General features: G+C 42.5%; 1 protein-coding gene across 1 annotated transcript; it reads left to right on the top strand.

The window, feature by feature from the left end:
• Positions 1-213: 213 nt before the first annotated feature.
• Positions 214-20952, top strand: wdr43 (WD repeat domain 43). The gene is made up of 18 exons (XM_008294403.1): positions 214-441; positions 1338-1472; positions 1748-1869; positions 6742-6862; positions 7087-7205; positions 7356-7458; positions 7821-7885; positions 9630-9789; positions 10738-10824; positions 10946-11071; positions 11672-11821; positions 12105-12191; positions 12405-12436; positions 12642-12705; positions 13712-13825; positions 15432-15501; positions 19630-19688; positions 19878-20952. The coding sequence occupies exons 1-18, from the start codon at positions 235-237 to the stop codon at positions 20028-20030; spliced, it is 1974 nt and encodes a 657-aa protein (XP_008292625.1). The 5' UTR covers positions 214-234; the 3' UTR covers positions 20031-20952.
• Positions 20953-22256: the final 1304 nt, after the last annotated feature.

The following is a 22256-nucleotide window of genomic DNA, read 5'->3' on the forward strand; positions in this document are numbered from 1 at the left end:
ACGACTTCAGCAATTTTGTTGGTACAAGTTGTAAAGTGGGATATTTACAACTATGGCTGTGTTAGCATCGGATGTTACGAGGAAATTTAAAGGCAGCACGATTCAACCTGCTCGTTGTCTGGCAGCAGCCAATGGGAGAGGAGGAGCTCCTGACGAGCTAACGCGCATGTCCTTTGAGGGCCACACGTGTTTGTGTAAACCACGGAGCACGCAGACGCAAGCTGCGCTTCAGAAATGGCGGCCGACGGTGGTAGTTCTTCGATGCAGCTACCCTGCGTTTTTTCACCCAAATCACGACAGTACTTGTCGCTGTGTGCCCAGGATGGCAGACTTCGTATCTGGAACACAGACAGTAAAACACTTCATCAAGAATATGTGCCTTCAGCTCATTTGAGTGCCACTTGTACGTGCATAGCCTGGGGACCATGCCGGACAGTCAAGGTACGTGAGGCTGCTGTTAGCTACAGAAGCTAGCGAGGCCTGAGCAAGCTCTCTGTGATAATTTCTTATACGGGTGCACACGCCCAAACCAGAAAAGTGTTAAGTTATTTACAAAGGAAAGATCTTACGAAGCGCGGAAGACTCGTCTGTATGTCTTGGTAGCTGCGTAATGTATCGAAGGCAGACATGGTTAGTAGGGTAGCCACATTAGCAGCTAGCTAGCTCTCAGCTGCTGCGCAGAACGCACATGTTAGTCCCACATGGTGATTCCACAAAACATGGACAGTGTCTTAATTTTGTATTTGATGGTGAACCTACTGTAAGGAATTGTTAGTAGAGCGACATTACTCCGACCAGTTATTTCTCGTTGGTTCTACACATGTATTACGGCAAATACAATCATTATTTAAGTTAGCATCAGCCCACCGAAGTTTCACAAGCGTGTGCCACCATGACACCTCGAGAAGGAGAGGTCCACAAGTTGTACCTCAGTCTTTAAAATGGCAATAAGCGAACAGTTTCATACCAGTGAAGATGATAATAAAATGTACAGTTAAACACAAATCTGCGTTTGAATAGTGTGTGGAATGTGCTTGATCTCTAATTATTACTATTTGCCAGTGATTTGTTAAAAAAAAAAAAGAACCACTTTTAAAACGAATATCAGTTCATCAGAGACATAGTTTTATTTTATCACATGTCACTGTGTTGGTTTAGATTTTGAAACATATTGGAGGATTTATGTGTGCAGATTTTTTATTTTTTTAACAAGTAAGCCTCCATGTGTACCAGACAGCTATGGCATAATTTGTGCCAGTATTCAAAATGCTAAGCATGTCATTAATCCTATTTTTATTGTTCGTATTGTAAGTTTTACAAATTATGTTGTGTTTCAGGAGGGACCTCAGAGGAAGAAGAGGAAATCGGAGGCGGTGCAGGTGGAGGAGAAGGCAGACCTGCTGGCAATGGGTACAGCAGCTGGCAGTGTGCTCATCTACAGTACAGTAAAAGGAGCACTGCACTGTACTCTGGTGAGTTTGACAGTTTTCACACTTTGCAAAGTACGGCTTGTTTAGCATATGCTGAAGAGTAAAAGATGTGTTGCAGAACATGCAACGAACCTAATTGTCAAAGCAAATTTCATAAACTACTCATGATATATAACTTGGGAAGAGAAACATGCTTTTGTTTTTTCAAAATTGATTTTGAAACATTAATTAATTATTAATCACTTTAAAACATTGGGATTGCATTCAGTTTGCACCTAAAGTGTAATGCTAATTATTGAAGTGTTTGTCTCTGCTAGGATGGAGGTCATAGTGGAGGAGTAAATTGTGTCCAGTGGCACCCTGAAGACACCTTATTATACAGTGGCTCAGATGACACAAACATTGTAGAGTGGGACCTGCAGACGGGCAAGACGAGAAGGTCAGTACCTACTTTTCCTTTCAACATAGATTATGTTTCCATGGAAAACAGTGTGTAAGTGCACCCTGGCAACAAACGACATTGGATGTGAGGTTCGTTAATATGCTTTAAACGTAAATGACATTAAAGGGAAATAGTTACTTTCAGAGAGAGAGCTATAGTCTGCAGTACTGAACCAGATGAAATGGGAAAGAAATTAAATTGTGTTTTCAGTGTATCACAATATACACCACTTGAGTTGAGATGTTTGCTGTTCAGTCTTTGAGACTGTGCAGATGTTTTCTCTGCTATTAAAGTTAATATTATTTCAAGGAGCACACATTTTCTTATTCCTTTAATATTTAGGGTCCGAGCACCAAAAGGGTGCGAAGACCCTATTGGAACTGCTCGGATTATTATTATTAGGGTCCGAGCACCAAAAGGGTGCGAAGACCCTATTGGAACTGCTCGGATTATTATTATTATTATTATTCCGGACAATGAAACGCGTTTTTGAGGGCCTAAACATGCTCGAAAAGTCACCAAAATCGCCACACACACCAGGACTGGCGAAAAATTTGATATTTTAATGGACTTGGACATGTCACTGCCAAAATGGCTCCACAGCGCCACCTTGAAAATTTCGCCGGAGTCCCGTCGGAAGCACGTTTGACCTAGAACTACACAATTTCATAGGCATATAGAGCTCATCGGCACAAATAAAACTATATCTCCGCACCACCCTCTAAAATGCAACACGGCTCAACTGCGCCCCCTACAATATTTCAACGGAGTCCCATCGCGGCTACGTTTCACCTACAACTATGACCTTCGCCACACATGTGTAACAACTCGTGACGCACAAAAAAGTCCATTAGCATGTTTCTGTAAAACCAACAGGAAATCCGCCATGTTGGAAAAACGGCGAGCATGCCGGGCCATTTTTGCTCAAAAATGGCCATTTTTTGCCATTTTCTAAGTCGAACTCCTCCTAGGGGGTTCGTCGTACACACCTGAAATTTGGCAGGCACAAACTACATGACATGGTGACTAAAAGTTATCAAAACATTTCGCAGATGAGGCCCGGTTTGGAAATGGTGGCCCGTCCAATTTGGATCAATGGCCATTTTGTCCATTTTCGCTGGGTTTTTTGCGTTCAACTGACTGTTGTCCGATGGTCGTTTCACCTACAGCTACAAGATTCGCTGGGCATGTGTAGCAGGTCAGGGCGCACAAAAAAGTCAATCAGCACCAAGCCCTAACCCCAACAGGAAGTCCGTTATTTTGAAAAAACACGGTGACAATTTTGCAGATTCTTACGAGACGTGCTGTGTCTGTGCTCCAATCGGCCTGAAATTTTACACGCGTGCTCCGAGTCTCAGCCAGAGCGCGTTTCCACCCCGGCCAACACGCACGCCGCCGCAGCTCGCCACTAAACAGGAAGTGGCTCGTAACTAGGCCGCACTTGCTCCGATCTGCCCCAAACTCGACATGCCGGATCACAGTCCCGCCGTGCGCAAAGGCCGACAAGCGTAGGTGCGAGGACCCGACCATCGCCGCTTGCGGCTTTAATTTATTGTATTTTTTCACTTTGATTGTCCTGTTAAACCTAAAAGACAAAATTGCTCATTGTTACAAAGTGATGGGTACAGGCAGCAGCAACGGTTAACTGTGGCCATTGTAGATTATCAGTCGGTTGGCAACAGCTGATCTGACCTGCTGCTTCTAACATTTGTCATTATAACAGGTGAAAGTGACTTTCAAGACCCGCTAGAAAGTAGAAGCTGTTCCTTCAGTGTTTTCTACATCACTCTTTGCTCACCCTTTAAATATCTTTAGGCTGATATAGCTATATTTGACAGCACTGGCTTTTTCTTCTATTGCAGTGTGATTGTGAGTAACGTAGCCATTTGCTGTGACTTCTCCTGTCCCACAAAATTCCACAGCTATTTGTTTTGCTTGAAATCTTGATAATTCCAGTTTAGTAAACATGTGCCGTGATTAATCAGTCACCTGCACCTGCATGATGGTGTAAACAACACCAGTCCTTAATGTATGGCCTTGTTTTTCCCAAGTTAATATAGGTGTAGTGATCTCTCCTGCTGTTAGTGGATGAGCTCATTATTTCAGGCAAAGGTGTCCCCAATATATTGCACATAGAAACCCTCAACTAATCCACCAATGACAGATGTGTGTATAACGGCGCTGGAGCGGAGAATGCTGCTTTGGAGCTGTTGTCTGAGAAAGACATTAGAACAGGATTTAGGAGAACCCTTTTTTATTTCAAACGTGGACATAATGCTTAAGTCCAAATGAGGTTTTCAAAGGCAAAATAATCATTTTCTTTACTTGACTCAGTGTCAGCGTGACATTAATTGAAACTACTGCCTGCTATTTATTTATTTCTGTTTCTCTGCAGTTCACTTATCCATAACAATAATAACTGTCAGTGTTTTAATATGAAGGTTGTTATAAATACCAGGTTCAGTCGAGCTGACAGACGTCCTAAAGGACATACAGTGTAACAGAGTTTGATGTCATTGTTAATCTGTCACTTAGAATTGGCATTTGTGCTGGCATGTCTGAAAAGAGCAGCACACAACTGTCTGTCACCAAACTCACGATCCTCCAGAAGTATGGTGGAGAATGCATCATAGGCTGTTTACTTACTTTCGACTACTTTTTCCTGAAAGTCCATACTCACAAAAAAAAAAAAGACAGACCTCCAAGCAAATAAACAATTCCAGGAATTATTGGTTGAGTAGTGTTAAGAAAAGTTCTGTACCCATTCCTGTAAGATGCAGAGGTTATAAAGCCTTCCAGAAAAATACCATACTGGTTGTGGGAGACAGTTTTACTGAGTTAGTAAAGAATGAAGTGCATAAGGTTTTAACATTTGCTTGTTCTTTAATACTTCCAAGTCCGACTTGCAAAGACGGGATGTCTGAGTTACTCATGTAACTACAGTGTTGCCCACTTAATGTCATACTGCTTTATAGAATATCCTGTTTATAATCAAAAGATATCGAAGTCCAGAATCATTCCTTATATAACCTATCGTAAACAGCCTGTTTATTGTCATAGAACAATGTCATAATCCTGGTTTTTGTCATAACAAAATTCCCCAACATTGATTCCAGAAATAATTTTTGCCCGTTTAAAGTCATTGATGGTTGCGGCCAGGGCTGGAGCCGAATAGCCGACTATTCGTTCGCTGTGCTGGTGCGCGCACACCCACCACCCACCCACCCACCACCATAGTCAGCCGTCACCACTGGGCGGCACCCCCGAATATTCGGGATATTCGTCATTAATTGGGACCGAATGTCCAGAGATCAGAAATTGGTATTCGGACCAGCCCTAGTTATGGCTCACGGGCCGAGCGTTGGTCATGCATGGCAGATTATCACACTCTGGTCAGCCACGCAAGGCAATGCGTTTGTTTGTTTATTCGTCAGTTACCTGCTCACCTAAAATCTGCTTCACTGAGTTATTCACACACCGTCTGATATAGACCATGTAGATCATGCTGGTCCAGTACACAGGCTAGTTTTCACACCCAAACTCGCCGCCATCTTGAAGCCCGCTTATTGGAATATCCTGGAGTGAGGGTATGATAATAAACGGGCAGCACTGTGTATCTTATGTTGTTTGTTTGTTTGTTCTCATCATTGCAGACTGTCAGTTACTTTTATAAGCACAGAAAATACTTGCAGTTTGCTTAAAACAGAACGGCAAGCATTGAAATACTCCAACATGCCATCAGCCTATAATATCTTTATATTTCATTGTGAACATCACATGTCTAGTGAATTATACAGCAGCAGCACAGTCAGCTGGTACAGTCATTGACATTAATGTCACCATGAACCCTCAGTTGATGCTCACTAAAGCCTATTTGTGATACAAAACTGTTTGGAGAGTAGTGAGCATTTTGGTCATTTTCTTGGTTGGTCTTGGTATTAGGTGGAGTCCATCAGTAAATAGTGCACTGTTGACTGTAGCTGTTGTGTTTTTGGCTCATCATTTAAGTAGGAAAAAGAATAATGCTGTGACTTTACCTTTGTTACAGGATGTAGCTGCAAAGTGTAGTCGCTAATTACACATAAGAATGTAGCCCTGTTTCAGTGATTATTCGTGAGGCATGCCAAGCGCTACGTGGTTGCCTGTTGCCTTTCCATCCCAAGCACAGTAGCAGACATGGCACAGGATTTCTGGAGAATTTAGAAGTTGCTGTGCATGTGAACCATACACAATCTCTTCACAAAGCCTCTCCCCAAAAACAAGCACTCATATTTTTTCTTGGCACAATAGCACTCGAGTGATGATGAAAGTTTTGTCACTTGGACTCACCTCATACAAGAAGCATGAATTTACCACCAGTGGAACACTTGTAAAGACTGACTGATACAGATTCAATTTCGTGGCAAAAATACCAACCAGACAATAGCCAAGTTTTGATTTGGCTGTTGTGTGACTCGCTGCCAGTGACAGAAACAGTAAAAATAAAAAATTAGAAGTTTCTACTTGAATCTTTGCTCTTTTACATCTATTCAGTGCAAACGTATGTACTGTATAGTAGCACCGTCGACATGTACACTCATGGACATTGAGGTCAACATGAATCCTCCCTAAAGCCCATGTGTGGTCTGTAAAATGGTTTGAAGTGTGATGTAAGCATGAGGATATTTCTTGCTGTTCTCAGTGCAACCGTGAATAGTTTCAAGCTTGTCATTACACGAGGAAAAGGAAAAGTGCTGCGATGGAGAACAGTCGTTTTTTCTAGTGTCAGCAAGAGAAAAAATTGAATCCTGTGTAACTGCTTTTTCATAATTGTCATGAAGTGCATCACACATGAACCTCATGTTGTCATTCTCTCTATCGTTGGCACAGTAAGTGGAAGGCAGACCGTGCAGCAGTGACCAGTTTGTGTGTGAGTCCTGATGGCAAACTGCTGCTTTCAGCGGGCCAGATAATTAAGATGTGGGACTTGGACACCAAGGAGATTTACAGGGTGAGTCTTGTTTAATCAGCTGTTATGTGTTTATATTTGTTGATTCAGATGGCCACAATTACCTAATAGGCTCAGTTTTTATGCAAATATGTTTGTGGCCAAATTTGAGAGGAGTCTGTGCTATCAGGAATGCTGTCAATGACAACCGGTTGACAAAGAACCAGTGAAGGTTATAAAGCAGTCAAACGCGGTTGTGACTCAGCTGTTGGTTTCTCTTTCTGCAGAAATTCACAGGCCACTCCACAGCTGTGACGACCCTGTGCTTTGCCACCACGCGGCCTCCTGACAGCAACGGCCTCTATTTTCTTTCAGGTGCTGCACATGATCGACTGCTCAGTGTATGGTAAGTGCGAAGGCAGCAGCTGAGGTATATCTTCAGTTCTTGGTGATGCTGTGCAATTACATGATGAATGGTATGAAAATTGAAAATGTGCTGCCGCCGTTGGCCTTGGCTGTGCTTTTGTATAACTAATACGAAGCTATCTCACTGTAGGCAAGTACGAGAAGATGGAAAGGACAAGAATTCAGTGGTGTCCTTCACTCTGACGGATGAGCCGCAACACATCGACCTCATTACGTCCAACAGCAAGGAAGAGGTTAGACAAGTGTCCTAATGTGTTCTTCAGATGTTACCTTGTCTGTGTGTATGTCAGTACTTGTAGTCTGTTGTGAACTTTTGCAAAAACCAACATAAATGATAAAAGCTCAAGGGTTGAATAACTCTGCTGCTTGCTGAGCCCAGTTTGGCTGCCATTATTCTGTAGAAATGACTAAACAAGTGTTTATAAATGTGGCTATGCACCGTATTTATTTTGAGAGAATATTGGATTTAAGCATTTGCTAAAAGCTTTGCTAAAATGTGCCTCCCTGCTGTGTAATTATCCTGGAGCTCTGTGTTATAATACCTGTTTTTTTTTATGTACAAATGTTTTATCTGTGGTCTTTTGTTTTTTTACAGGCGGTGAGGCTGGCAGTGGTGTGTAAGGATGGGCAGCTGCACCTCTTTGAGCACTTTTTAAATGGGTAAGTCCTTAAAGCCCTGTATATTTGCTCTAGGCAACATATGGCAGTGGAATGTAGCTGTATGAACATTTCAACAGCAGGCATTTTCTTCTGTTTAGTTCCCTATGTTAGTCCAAAGTATCATTCAAATGTGGGCAATAAGCAGTTCAACAACTGAGAAGGTGTGTTGCTCTTCTGTTACAGCCCAAATGGAACTCCTAAAACAGAGGGTGCAAAAATGCAGCCTTTTTTTGTTTTTTAAAGGTGAAATTGTTTTCGTTCGGGCCCCCCTATAGCTCACCTGGTAGAGCGGGCGGCCCATGAACAGGGGCTGTAGTTCCCTGATGCAGCGGTCGTGAGTTCGAATCCCGCTCATGACCCTTTGCTGCAGGTCTGTCCCCATTCTTCTCCCCCCTTTCCTGTCTCCCTCTACTGCACTAAATAAAGGCAAAAGCCAAAAAAATATATTTAAAAAAAAAAAAGAAAAAAAAAGAAATTGTTTTCGTTCAGTGATTGCACTTGTTCAACTGCAAAGCTAACAGCCCTTAAGAGGAGTGGGCAGCTGTGGTCAAACTCTGCAGCTTTATCACAAGCAAAATCTGCATGAGCATATTGATGCTAGCAGCTAGTATAGGAAAGCAAAGTGATTGAATCTCACTGTGCATCAAGCTCATCTAAACATTCTGCTGCCACAACCAAGAAACCACAAGACGATGTGCAGGATGCGTGGCAGACATGTGAGAGAGGTGAAACAACATGCAGCTACAAAAATGGAAATATGTAATCTGACCTGAGTGGTTGCCAGACTGTTCTTCCCTGAGATATAACGGAGAAGAATGAGTTGCATTGATCAGTTTCTTACATTGTGGAGTTGCCAGCGTTACCAGGCAATTTGCAAAAACCCCAACACATTTTAAGCTCAAAACTTTTTAACTGGATGATGACAGCATGCAGTACCAGCTATGCAAGGGATCCTTGCACAGCCCAGAAAGCAGCTTCTTTTCCCACAAGCTTTAGCTGTTAAGTGAGTGGAAAGGCAAACTGTGTACCGAATTCAACACAGCATATCAGATGTCTAAAGAGCTGATAGTTTTCCTAATTTCAAATTAGAAATTCTTCTTCAGAGATAAAGACTTCCCCTACCTATCCTAGCAATGCAGCATTCCAGGAGTTCACCACAGTCCTCCAGAACAACATGAGACACAAGAGTTGTCACGACCCACTCCTGCTAAGTACATTGGTTACAGCCTAGTATATACCTACAATTTAGATTTTTAGTGTCCACTTACAGTCTCAGTTTGATACTGTGGTTGATATTAAACTGTTTTCCACTTTATCGCACATACTGGTCTGTCTCGCTTGTAATTTCATTATAAATGTACTGGCGTGGTAAAAAGAATTAATTATGGGATAATATACGATCTTTCTTTCATTTAATGCACATTTCTTCTTTTATTGCCATAAAACAGAAGTGGAACCACTACATCTGGCACTAGAGCTACCATCTGAGAGACCGGTGCCAGTGCCAATACTGTGAAATATTACTCTTGAGCCCTTAAAACAGATGCATTTTTAGATGGCAGAACGTCCTAATGGTTGTTCAGGAACGGTCAAATAATATGACGTATGCAGTCATTCTAAAATAGAAAGTGGGCGTGTCACAAGGAATCCTCCTGTTGTTAGATATTAAATGCTACGATGTTCATGTTAAACAGTTTTGTTTAATTGCATCTCCCATGACCTGCCTAAATATCTGTCCTCACAGGCCCTGTAAGAAGCCCTTGTCACCTTCGTGTACGGTGCAGATGTCCGACACAAAGGAGTCTCCAATGCCGATCCCCCTGCTGGCAGCTGCGCTCGGAGCTGATACTCGAACTGTGGTGCTGGCCTACGGCAACCACCTCCAGCCAGTAATGGAGAGAGTGGTGAGTACACAGGAGGACACTGAAATGTAATGATTTGCATGTGCAGCTGTGTTTGTCATACAGCTAATGCGACACTCTATTTATACAGCAACTTTTTAAACTAATTTAACAAATACTGGATAATTAATCTCTCAAGAGAGCTGATTTTCAGGGGTATCTTCCTGCATTGTACACATAATAGGACATGGAAATTGCCTCACCCCATTGAGTGATGTTAAAGAGGTAGTGCACATATTAACATGTTTTTGAGCTCTAAACTGAATGAATGCACTGTGACAAATCACATCAGTCCTTATGGCTATATATGAATTTCTGGGGTTTAAAATGGTTTAACACATCATCTGCTGTTTGAAATCCTTCTGCACCTTTCAAGGCCAATACTGACATAGAGCAAACCATTTGAGAACTATCTATGTTATACAGTTTCAAAAAAAAATAAAAAAAACTTAACACCCTCTGATGAGCGACACACTGCTTCGGGCTGGAGCCAGCAGCATGACTATGGCTCAGGGATTCTGGTGGGCAAAGATCTCCACCTCAGAGCCCTCTTGGGGCACAGGTGTGGCAGCTTCTGTGGCTTGGATGTCACTGAACAACTCCGGCCTCCTTCGTCCATGCCTGCCCCTCTCTCAAACCCTTACCCAGTTTGAAGCATTTGTTCACATTATCCAGTAGGTGGCGATAGGCTCAGAGGTGGGGCTGAAGTTGCACTTATGAGTGACAACTGAGTATGCAGCCATTTTGCACCATTTTGTGAAATACCGCGATTCTAGATTTTAGAGGAATTCTTGCTTTGACAGTGTTTGCCTTTGTTTGGGAAGAGCCTTTTAGTAGATTTTCATCTGCTTTGATAGCTTCCAAGAAATTGTGTTGGTGTTTTTAGCCATGAAAAACCAGCATTGATCAAACTCTCAATGTCCCCGCTGACCATTTCTCCCACCTGTACAGGAAATCAACACAACAGAGAGACATGTGTGTCTGACCCGAGATGTCCAGACCAGCTTGTCCCTTTCCATGGAAACAACAGTCTCCAAGGTAACAATCAAGTGTTCATTTTTTTTTTCTGTAAGTCATTAAGACCAGAACAGTTTGGTCCAATTCAGGCACACTCTTGATATATTCTTTCTTTGTGACTGACTGAAATTGCCTCTTCCAGGTGAAAACTCCAATTGTCAAAGCCAACTGCAGAGTGTTGGTCCCAGGGCTTCCTGGTCACCAAGCCCCAGTGAAGGGAACCTCACAGGGATCAGAGAAGAGGAAAAAAGACAGCGACACCAAAGAGGTAATCACCGTGTCGCCGAAGGTGCACCAGGCGCTGGCTCACTGCATTCTTCTCTCGTTCTGACACCTTTCTGGCTTCGACCCCAAACCAACTTAATGAGCAGAAATGTTTTCACTACAGTGTTAGTGCAGTCATTAGTCACACACCAATCCTAATCAGCCAGGAGAGCTTCTTAATAGGGGATATGTGATCAGGATGCTGTTGTAACTGATAGAGCATACATCCTCATCTAACCCCCTCAAAGGTGATTTAAAGTCCTGCTTGATTACAATAAATGTCTGCATCTGTTCATTGTGTCATTGTGCACTTGGTGGAGACGTCTCCGTTGATGTAATTGCCTGGTTGCTTCGGTAGCCTCCATATATCCACTGTTTTTATTCTCCTGATACAGGGAAGAAAATCTGAGACCCTCTCTAAAATTCTTTTTACCTTCTTAAGTCATTTTATGCAAATATGAGAACTTGGTAACATAGTGTTGTCCTGACGTTTATCTCGTGTGATGTAGATTTGGTGTCAAACCTTCACAAAACAGATACTTTTAGTGTGTGACCACATATGAGCCAATTCCTCCCCACCTAAAATAACTCTCTTCCTCCGTAGATGTCAATAGCGGAGCGGCTCGGTGAAATTGATCTGTCTACAGTCTCCATCGAGAAGGGAGCTCCTAGAGGGACGGCCTCATTACAGACAGACAATTTCGCAGTACTCCTGGTGCAGGGCCTGGAGAGCAATGACGCCAGCATCCTAAATGTAAGTTCTCTTTCCAGGGTCTGAGCTCAGAAATCAAACTTTTGAGTTCGGTTGGACAGAAAATCAAAGTTGTTTTGCATGAGTTTATGTAATACCAGCCAAAACCTACATTGATTTGGGTGTAAAATGTCAATCCCCAGAGCATCTCTCAAACCAAGTCTGAATGTTTGAACTTTGATCAAGTCCAACATGTAAAAGTTTTTACAGTTAAGCAAGTTGAATTTAAATGCAGCCATGCCTGTCATGAATATCCACTGAGCATTCTTTCCTTTTTCTCCTACAGAAAATTTTCCAGACTCGCAAAGAGATGATAGTAAAGAAGACAGTTGCTCGGCTGCCCCTCCCTGCTGTTCTACCCCTGGTTGAAGAGGTGACTCACTTTTCTGTGCATTTTCCAAATTTTGGTTTTTAAGGACAATAATGCATAGTGTTTTGTGTCAGATGTCGAAATCTGAGTTTTTTGTTTGTCTTAGACACCTGTTGTTCCTATGAAGCTGTGCAGGTGTTTTATCCTGTTGTCTAGATCTGTGAGTAAAGTCGTGTTAACTGCAGTTTTTAATCAACTGTGTTATCTCCTCTGTAGCTCACAAAGAGGCTCCAAGGACATCCTTTTACGTAAGTAAAAGCTTGACATCACAACTTTACCGCACTGATTGGCTTAGTTCAGGGTTTGCACACATCACACATCAGTCACTGATGCTCATATGTGTACTGCTGCTTGTTCTTTTCCGTTATCAAACCCAACATTGTATATCCACATGACAATGAAGCAAGTTTGGTCCCTTTTCTTGACAGCTTATACGTTTGTTCTTTCCTACAGGGCAATCCTAATGGTGCGGTGGCTCAAGGCAGTACTCATGCAACACACATCATACCTGGCATCGGTGAGTCTGCCTGACAAGCCTCGCATTGTGCCTGCACTGCTGAGATGAAGCCACCAGTTGCTTTATCGCCTGCAATGTCTTCAGCACAGACACACACTGTAGACTCTGCAGGGTCCAAACAGCCCATATTGGGATTGTGTTAAGCACAGCAGTTTAAATAACAAAAGCACACAAACAAACACAATGCTTTCGTCCGTGCACATCACAAGTCTTCCATCAACATTATACTGGGGCTGAACACTTAATCGATTTCAAACTGAAATTGCACTTTGAAACAATGCAATTAGCAAATCGCAAAGGCTGCAATTTAGGATATGTGTTATGCAGAGTGTCTGACTCAGGGTTTAAACCGTTGTGTCAATGGTTCTACAAATTCCTGCCATCCCCCCCTCATATGGTAGTGGTACTGCTCCATAGTAAAAAGTTTTTTTCTGCATATCAAATCACAACACATGTCAGAAAAAATGTAAATATATATTTTCATCAATTTGTTGAACCCTACATTTTTTTTTTTTTTAGCATTTATTTGCGTGTACAGTCAATACCTCCACCACACAAGAGACGGTTCCCTCTGACTGTCTGTGTGACGATGACCAACATACCTCCACAACTGAGAGCTGAACATCCATTTACTGTGCTCACTGATGCATTGTAAATGGATGCCATTGATTTTTTTTTTTGGGCATCCCCTCACCTTTACTGTAGCACTGTAAGCAGACTAACATTTGGATTGACATTCATCCACTGACCTGCTGTTCTTTGCGATATACACAAGAGGAAACATTTTGCCTTTTTGGTGACCCCTCTCCTTCCACATAACAGTTGGCATCCACTCATTACAATTTTAAATGTGAAGTAAAGTCTGCTAGCTAGCATTTGAAAGCGGTGGTTAGCAGGGGAGATGAGGCCTTGGCAGAAGTCTCTTCATCATTTAGTGCTGTCTTGTTTGTGTTTTCTGCTACTGAAATGTTTTTACCTTCAGCTGATCCATCTGTGTATCCAACAGCTGCCAGACCTGGTTACTAAGCTGGGAGTCCTTTATCACATGATTGAGAGCAGAGTGAAGATGTTCCACAAGCTATCAAAGCTGCACGGGAAACTGTATCTCCTAACGACACAGGTAGGAGCCATCATGTCCGGAAATATGCACAGTGTCGTTGTCTTTAAGTAGTTTTAAATGACTGAATTCTGTGAGTGTTCGAGGTGTGAACTGGGTGGCAGCAGCTGCTTAGATCGCCTCCCTGATGATGCTGTAGTGCCCAATGGCATCCGTAAAGTGCAGAATGTACTCCCAGCGCAGTCATTTGAGATGTAACGGTAAAATGTATGAGGGCCTGAAACTTCCACTGAGAGGTGCGTGTTGTGTCGGGGGACATTTACGGCAGGAAACATGGAGAAATAAACTGAAAATATATTATCAAAACAATCAAACCCTGATGCCGTTCAGGATTTGTTTACTGGTAGAGCACAGGCTGCAGGGAGCAGTTTTGTGCAATTCTGCTGATGTGTTGAGTTTTACAGTTCTGATAGACATATAATATACATCAACTCCTGTGGTTCACTTGTAGTACAAGGGACATATTTAGTTTTAGAAATGGAGGAAATAAGGAATGATTGAGTCAAAACACCCACGACCCTGTGTCCCCCCCACCATCTGTCCGGTGCAGGGTTCCAGCCACTCTGGATATTAACCTCTACCTAATTGCTGTCTATATTCATTTAGATAAAGACTGCAACTGTCTTTATTTGTGGGTTCTTTAACTTTGAAGTTGTAGTGTAATTTGTTGTTATTACTAGTATTTTTTTTAACTATTTAACTGAAACAGGCTCAAGTGGTCAAATTCCAACGAAGCCATTTTCTGCTCATCTTTGAAAAATAGCTCATTAAAAGTGAATCGTGATCAATAATTATCAAATGCATCAGTATCCATAATGATTGAAATAAAATACTTCATCAGGATACATTTTTCAGCGTTATCACCCAGCCCTACGACACTCTGACTTCTTAGGATCTTTATCTCTGTTTCTCAAAAACTGCACGTCAGTGTCTTTACTCCCCTTCTGCTCCTACTCGCATAATCCTGTTTGGATGTCATGAAAGTCTTGTGCAGCAGCAACACTGACGAGAGAACCTGTGGGCTGTAAGGGCTCAGTTGACGAGCAAATACATAGGCTAGATTTGTGCTAATCATTTGGATAGTACGACATTCTGTGGCTGTTGTTAAGAGTTAAAGATTGTGGGTTTTGTACAACTCATGTCTTTGTGTAGTATCACATTTGCTCTAGAAAGATTCTTTACCCTCGAGGGGGGAATTGCATTGTTAAAGCAACTTACTCGTACTGCATATCCTAAAATAAAAAATCCCCAAACCAGACCAGACAAGTCACAGCTCAGCTCTAACAGCTCTAACTGCACTGTTTACCGCACAGAAGTAGGTTGCTGTGTATTACATCGTCGGTACCTGATAAATACAGAATTAAATATACAAGTATGACCATGCATGCATTCAAAAAAATACAATCCTATCAGAAGATGCTCATTACAGCATCATAGACAGTAGTTGTGCCACTGGAGTGTTGCATTTCTTTCTACTACTGTATCGGACAGGAATGAAGATGCATTTACTTAAAGAGAGTTGCGGGTATAAAACTGAATGGAACCTGAAAAGAGGATGTCATGGTCTGTTCAAATCCTTCTCTAATACCATCTTCCATTTCACCACTAGGTGGCGACAGGCGACAGCAGCAACGCGGTTTCAGATGTTGACCACACTGCTCAGCTGGTGTATGAAGAGGGTAAGTGTTTGTTCTTCTATGCTCCGTCTTACTAGCCTTCTGCTTCCCAGCTGTCTGTTTTCTTTAAGACCTTCTCCCCTGGTGGCATCACAGTTCCTCTGGCCGTTCCGTTTCCATGTGCAGCATCACAACCTCGGCCAGCGTTGCCTTCCAGTGAGCAGAGGGAGTGGCAGCTGACAGGATTAAAATGATAATCTTGTTTCAGCTTTTCCTCGTCACTTGTATATTTTAGACGCATGATTGACTGGAGTGACTACTTAAACCTGCTGTAGTGCAACAGGTCACATTGATCCTCCGCTGAAGTCGCTGCCCTACCACACTATTGTTTTCTCATTATTCTGACTGGCATTCATTATCTTGTCAATTCACCTTAAGTCATTTGGGACTTTTGGTGAAGACTGCGCTGAATTGGTTTGGATTTATGAAGACAGCGTTGCCCATCATGCAGCCACTCTTGGTGATGCACCGCACGCAAACACAGCTCCTGTTGCCTGGCAACCTGACCGGCAGCGTTCAGATCCTCCCCTTTGAGCGGAACAACAAGGCCCCGCTCTGTTCACTCTCATTTCTCATTACCGTACTGTATAAAACGCTTTATTGAACCACATAGAAAATTGGCTTTCATGAAATAATTAACCTGTGCCTGGAGTTCCAATACCCCTGTCAGTGGTCCAGGATGTAAGGGTTCATTGAACAGGGAAAAAAAAAAAAAAAAAGTTCATAAAAGAAGCTGATGAGCAGGAAGCAGAAGTTCTTTCCAGTGTGTCAGTCCTGCGTGGATGATGATGTGCACAGGGCTTATTACGGATCCAACATGGGAATCTGGTGGGAAGCTTCAAAGTTGCTTGGCTAGTTAGTGAACCATAGTTTGTAGACAGAAGTAATACGATATAGCAGTTGCTGGGTCCCTGATTGTGCTGGTGGTTGTATGCATCAGTAACAATATTTATACTCAAGAAGTCTAATGGAATACAAAAGTACACTTTGGTGTGAATCTCTGTCTAGAAGGAATAGTCTGGTACGTTTTTTTTTTGTTTTTGTTTTATACAACAGTGAAAACAAGAAATGCAGAATTATGTTGGTTTTGTATAATAAAAATATTCTAAAATCTTGCTGTTGCAGTTCAGACCCTGAAAGACTGCATACCCTCAATAATACAAGACTGAGCTGTTTAAAGTACAAAATAAATAAAATAAAAAGGTCCATTAAGACCAGTGTAACATATTCATAATAGGGATGGACGATATTGGAGTTTTGCCAATATGCAATATCCGTCCATCCATTCATCATCTATACACCGCTTAATCCTCACTAGGGTCGCAGGGGGGCTGGAGCTTATTCCAGCTGACTTAGGGGACACCCTGGACTGGTCTGGAGAACCCAGAGAGAACCCACGCTACACGGGGAGAACATGCAAACTCCACACAGAAAGATCCCAGGCGTCCTAACTGGGACTTGAACCGTTGATCTTCTTGCTGCGAGGCGACGGTCCAATATGCAATATGCTGATTTATTTAATTTTTTTTCCAGCTCATTTAACCTGTATTTTATTTTACCAGGCAGGACATTAAGAGCCATTTCTTACTCGCAGTGACAGCCTGGCTCATTCTGACCAATGCCAATACATGCGCATATTTTTTCCACCTAATTGCAGAGAACATCTAATCTCTTCTGTAGTGGAATTAACATATCATTATGCCTACTCTTATCGTGATGGCCCGCTGGCAGACAATAAATACAATGCTTTTCAAATGTATCCATTCACTTGGCAAACTAAGGCTTAAATTACTTAAAACGTATGTAAAACATGCCATATTCGTTTAACATTTTCAGATATTCAGCTTGCTTTAACAGGCTTGGATAATGCTTTTCCCGACACAATCCTGACAATAGACCTGGGATTTTTGACCCATTTCACAAGTTCCAAAACAGGTTAATAGATGTAATCTTTGTCCACGCGTACACACTCAGCCTGAGGACACCACGTTGAGCAGTGAGCCTTGATTAGACGCCCACAGACACTAAGTAGTTATTATACATTTATTCAAATGTGCAGGAGTTTACTTGGAGGGCATGGTTCTGTACATGTGCAGGGGGTCACATGCACATCCGTATGCAGCATGCTGACCTGATGTGACAAATCACCTGTACATCTTCTTTTTATACTAAGCTGCTTATGTGTTCACTGACATCCAGAGAAACAAAATGCTTCTGTGTTCAGGGTTACAGGCTGACCACTGGTTTTAGTGAAGGCACATGACGTCTAGTGTCAGAAATAGGGATTTGAGGCCCTCCTGAGGAGTCACAGTAAGAAGCTCACCTCTTTAAGGAATGTAGGTCTGGAGTTTCTTGCATGGAATGCGAACCCTTACCATAAGGAGCTATTTACAACAAGCCAATGGGAAAAGAGTTTGGTGTTCATGTCTGTCACTGCTGTTCTTCTCTGAGAGAGCGATAGATGCAGGACAAGTTCGTTCTTTCTCCATTGCAAACTGAAAGTTACCAACAACTCAGGAAAGTGTTTGGTTCATTGTTTAAGGTAATAAGAATCGAGGCAGTATTTCCACAACAAAGCCAACATGTGTGGAGTGTTCCGATTCTGATGTCACATACCTCACATATTTTAGAACACAGAACGCACAACACTGGCCTCTGTCTGCTTTATCTTAACTCCCACTTAGTGGTTATTTTTGGGCTGATGCTGGCAGGTTGCCAACAACATTGTGCATCCTTAATTTGTAAATAAATGAACCATTAAGCCTAGCAGTCCAGTTTTTAATAATTGCCCAAATAACCCTGCCTATCTTTGTTTTTGTCAACTCTTGGGACAGAGCTTTCTTGTTTGAATTAACGTTATTGGAATTGCCACTGGACAAACGCGACTGGGGGTTTAGTGTTCACTGTAGGCTACACGTGGTGGACACGGTGCTGTTTATGGTCACACAGGAAGACCAAGTACAATGCAGACTTAATATGTAGCACATGATAACATAGGTATCTGTTTAATAAAATTGCTCCAGTGTCTGCCCAGCCTCAAGGCTAACCCTGCTAGCATGCTATAGCCAATAAACAACTGGGCCCTGCCAATAGATCCTGGTTAGAGTTCACACTCAAGAGTTTGTGTTCTGGAAGCGTGTCGATATAAATAGACTTCTGACTGTAATTGTTGGACTCACAGAGTGTACTGAACCGAGGAAATTGTGGACCAAACGTCCTGTATCTAACAGTTGGGGATGAATCCATGTTACGTGCCTGTCATACATTAGTTAGCCATACTGTAGCACAAGCTGCAACAATTGCAGGAGCTGCAGCAGTACATGTCAGAATACAGGGGGTACCCATGGGTGGACCAAGTAATAGTGCTGCCATTTGGAAAACTGTACATGCTGCCATTGTGTTACTTAAATGCTGCCTTTTTGCTACACGCAGCGACCCTTTCAAATACTATTTGCCTAAATGACTCCACCGACTAAATTGTTGGGAACATGCTCCAGTAATGGTAATAGGTTCTCAAATTGACCTGCTTCATCCTCCACTTTGTGTTCCCGGCACTTGTCCTTTCAGTGTTTGGTACAACAGCCCTTTTTAATGTCAATTAGCGTGCATCAGGTAATTTGTCTTTGTGGCACCCTCCTCTTAGGCTGTTTGGCTTGCCAAAAAAACCGCACCACATTCGCACTCATGATGTCATTCTTACAGTCTCTATCTTTATGATAATTACCTCTGCCTCGTTTTCAAGTTGTAAAGCATATAAGCGATTGAGTCATTTTGACATAAAGCAGCAGAATGCTTACAAATATCTGTGTCGAAATCTGCTGGTCAGTGTGTTGGAAACAGATGGTGGCTGGCTAATGGAATGGGCAGAAAGGCTCATCAAATCACACTGACATCCCTCCCTCCTGCACCACACACTCAGTGCTGTTGTCATAACCAAACGGCCCTGCTATGGTATTGAAATGCAAATACCTGCCATCCTTCTGTATAAAATGTATAAACAAGTGAAGCATGGGAGGGTTTTTATTGTTGCTCCACTGTTTTTGTGGGAGGGTTCGTGCATTTATTGCCGCAATGAAAACAGCTTTGCATTATCAACTGATGGATTTGTTTTCTTTTGCTTGCCCTTAACAGAATCATCTGACGAAGATGAGGCCTCTGGTGACGAAGGCCTTCCGGGTGATGACTCTGATGTAAGTGGGACTAGCCGGTCAAAAAGACATCCTTTCTTCAAATGTTCGCTAAAGTTAGCAGCATCATTGCCAGGAAGAACCAGTAGATTAGTACCACTCAAACTGTGAAGCACTGCACATCTGCTCACATTGTTAGGATGTCCATTTCTGCGTTGAGCACTAAGATGTCTTTTGTTGTGTCCTTCTTAGCACTGGGAAGAGGAGGAGGCGATGGAGGAGACAGGGGAAGATAACAAGAGGGAGCAAGCGGACGAGGAAGACGATGATCCCGACAGCAGAACAGAATCCAAAGCGAACGGAGAGGAGGACATGGAGCATGAAAACGAGAGCGAAGAAGAATGAGAACAAAGAGGAAAAACCAATCACACATAAAAAAAAATGGACCTGAAACAGCTATATATACTTGCATTTTATTTTCAAGCTTTCGATTTTATTATCAGAATTAAACAAGGTTTTACAAAATCAAGGGACACGTGTTGAAACAAAACCAGATGCGCCACAACTCTGTTCAGCCACAAGGTCGGTGGCGTCAAGCTCATCTCTCCCCGTCTTAGCAACGTTCTGCGAAAATGTAATTGATGCAAGTTCTCCCTCTGCTATGTCAACCGGCATCCCAGCTCTACAGCCTGATGTGTTTGCATTGAAAGGACTGGAAAGTAATTTGGTGGTGGTTCAGTTGGCCTACACTGCAGTCTGCATTCCAAAATTTCTATCTTATTGTAATTAATAGTACTAGATTATATTGTATGTCCAGCTTAACAGTAAGTATTACAGCTCTCTGTGATTGGTTATTCTAACTCACCTATGTAGGCCAACTGGAACACACACACACATGCAAACGATGCAGGGTTGGAGTTGGGATGCAGTTCTCGCCTCCGGCTGTTGTACAGAATACCAGAAGTGGGATTTCCAGGCAAGACCATACATCATATGCCCACACAATGTAAATCTGTATGTACAGTGAAGTGTTTGTATGAGCTCTTCCCTCTACAGCTATCTCCCAGATATCCTTGGGATTAAATGAACCCTTGTAAAGTCGCCTGAATGCTCTTTGTTTTTTTTTTTTGTTTTTTTTCATTTTTTAAAAAAACGTTCTCCAGGTTTGTTGCAGCCCTCTTGTTTTAACAGTGTTCTTTTGTGCATTTAGTTTCTGGGCATGTCCTGATGTCCGCCGCCTTCAACCCATAGTCACAGGGGCAACTGAGAAATAAAAAAAAAATGTGAAATTTGCTCAAATAGGTGAATAAATGGGTTTTCAAAATGGCTTACTGTGTCTCCAGTCATGGACAAATTGCAGAAGTGTTAGCAGGCAGCTGGGAAAACAGTTTTTTGGGGTAGAGCTTAAGATATGAAGGGTGTCAGTATGGTTCAGGCTGGGAGGAAGGATGTGGAGAAAATTCTGTTTCACGCAGTCCGTGAGTTCATAATGTGTTAATATATGTTGGGATATATTCTGAGAATTTATTAGGAACAATTTTTGGACTATCAGTTTTTGGTAAATCAGATACCTGGCAGAGATAAGTTTGACTGAGGCATGGCTCATAATGGGGCTGCAAGGTGTGGCAGTGGTTAGCATTGTTGCCTCACAGCAAGAAGGTCGCCGGTTCACGTCCCAGTAAGGACACCTGGGATCTTTCTGCGTAGAGTTTGCATGTTCTCCCCATGCAGCGTGGGTTCTCTCCGGGTTCTCCGACTTCCTCCCACAAGGTGTATAGATAATGGATGGGTCATAACAAACCAATACTGCTATGAAACAGTTCTACTCATTGATACACAACACTGCCCATAGTGTGTTCATTCAACCAGATGTTATGGTGCACATGGTTACATCACTTTACTGTCTCTGGCTGTTTTCTGCTGTAGGAGGGAAACTATGGATTTGGATTTTAAAAGAAGAACCTCAATGTTGAGGGTTGTTGTGGGTGGAGCTAAGTGAAGAATTCAGTGTTTGCTCTAAGTAGTGACAGTTGGAAATGGGGATATTCAGTGAGAAACACTTGAAAGGCTGCTCCATCCAAATCCTCTGCAAAATGTAAGATTTTCACTTTGGTAGGTTGTTACTTTTTCTAGTTGCAAAGAAGGCGTTGACACAGAGGAATGAGGGGAAGAACGTCAACTAAAATGATCGTCTCGTGCCAGACTTACACCTGCAACGTACATAACCACCAAATATGGTGTAGGATGGTGCTTCAGGAGGTGCTCGGCCTCACCAAAACATAGCAGGAGCAGGATTGTTCCTGCGCTGGCTTTCAACATAGTCTCCTAACTTCAATGCATTTCGATGCTTCTCTGCTTCCCCGTTGCCAGGAAGGTCACATCTTTAGCCTCCAGATACTTCCCAATAGCATGGATAACTTTGTGATCAAAATGGCGACCACACAAATAGGATTTCAGTTTGAGAAACATTTGGCTGCTTTTGCCACCTGTGCTGTGTGGACAAGTGCAATGTAATGAAGCAGCAACACACCAGCTCGAAGCTTCCCTCCTTTTTTCTTAGATTGATCAGACATTTTATTTTTTATGGACACTAAGATCAGGTTTTATAGAATACGGTTGCACCCCAAGAAC

The sequence above is a fragment of the Stegastes partitus genome, unplaced genomic scaffold (assembly GCF_000690725.1).
Source record: "Stegastes partitus isolate 25-593 unplaced genomic scaffold, Stegastes_partitus-1.0.2 Scaffold960, whole genome shotgun sequence".
In the NCBI taxonomy this organism is placed as follows: domain Eukaryota; kingdom Metazoa; phylum Chordata; class Actinopteri; family Pomacentridae; genus Stegastes; species Stegastes partitus.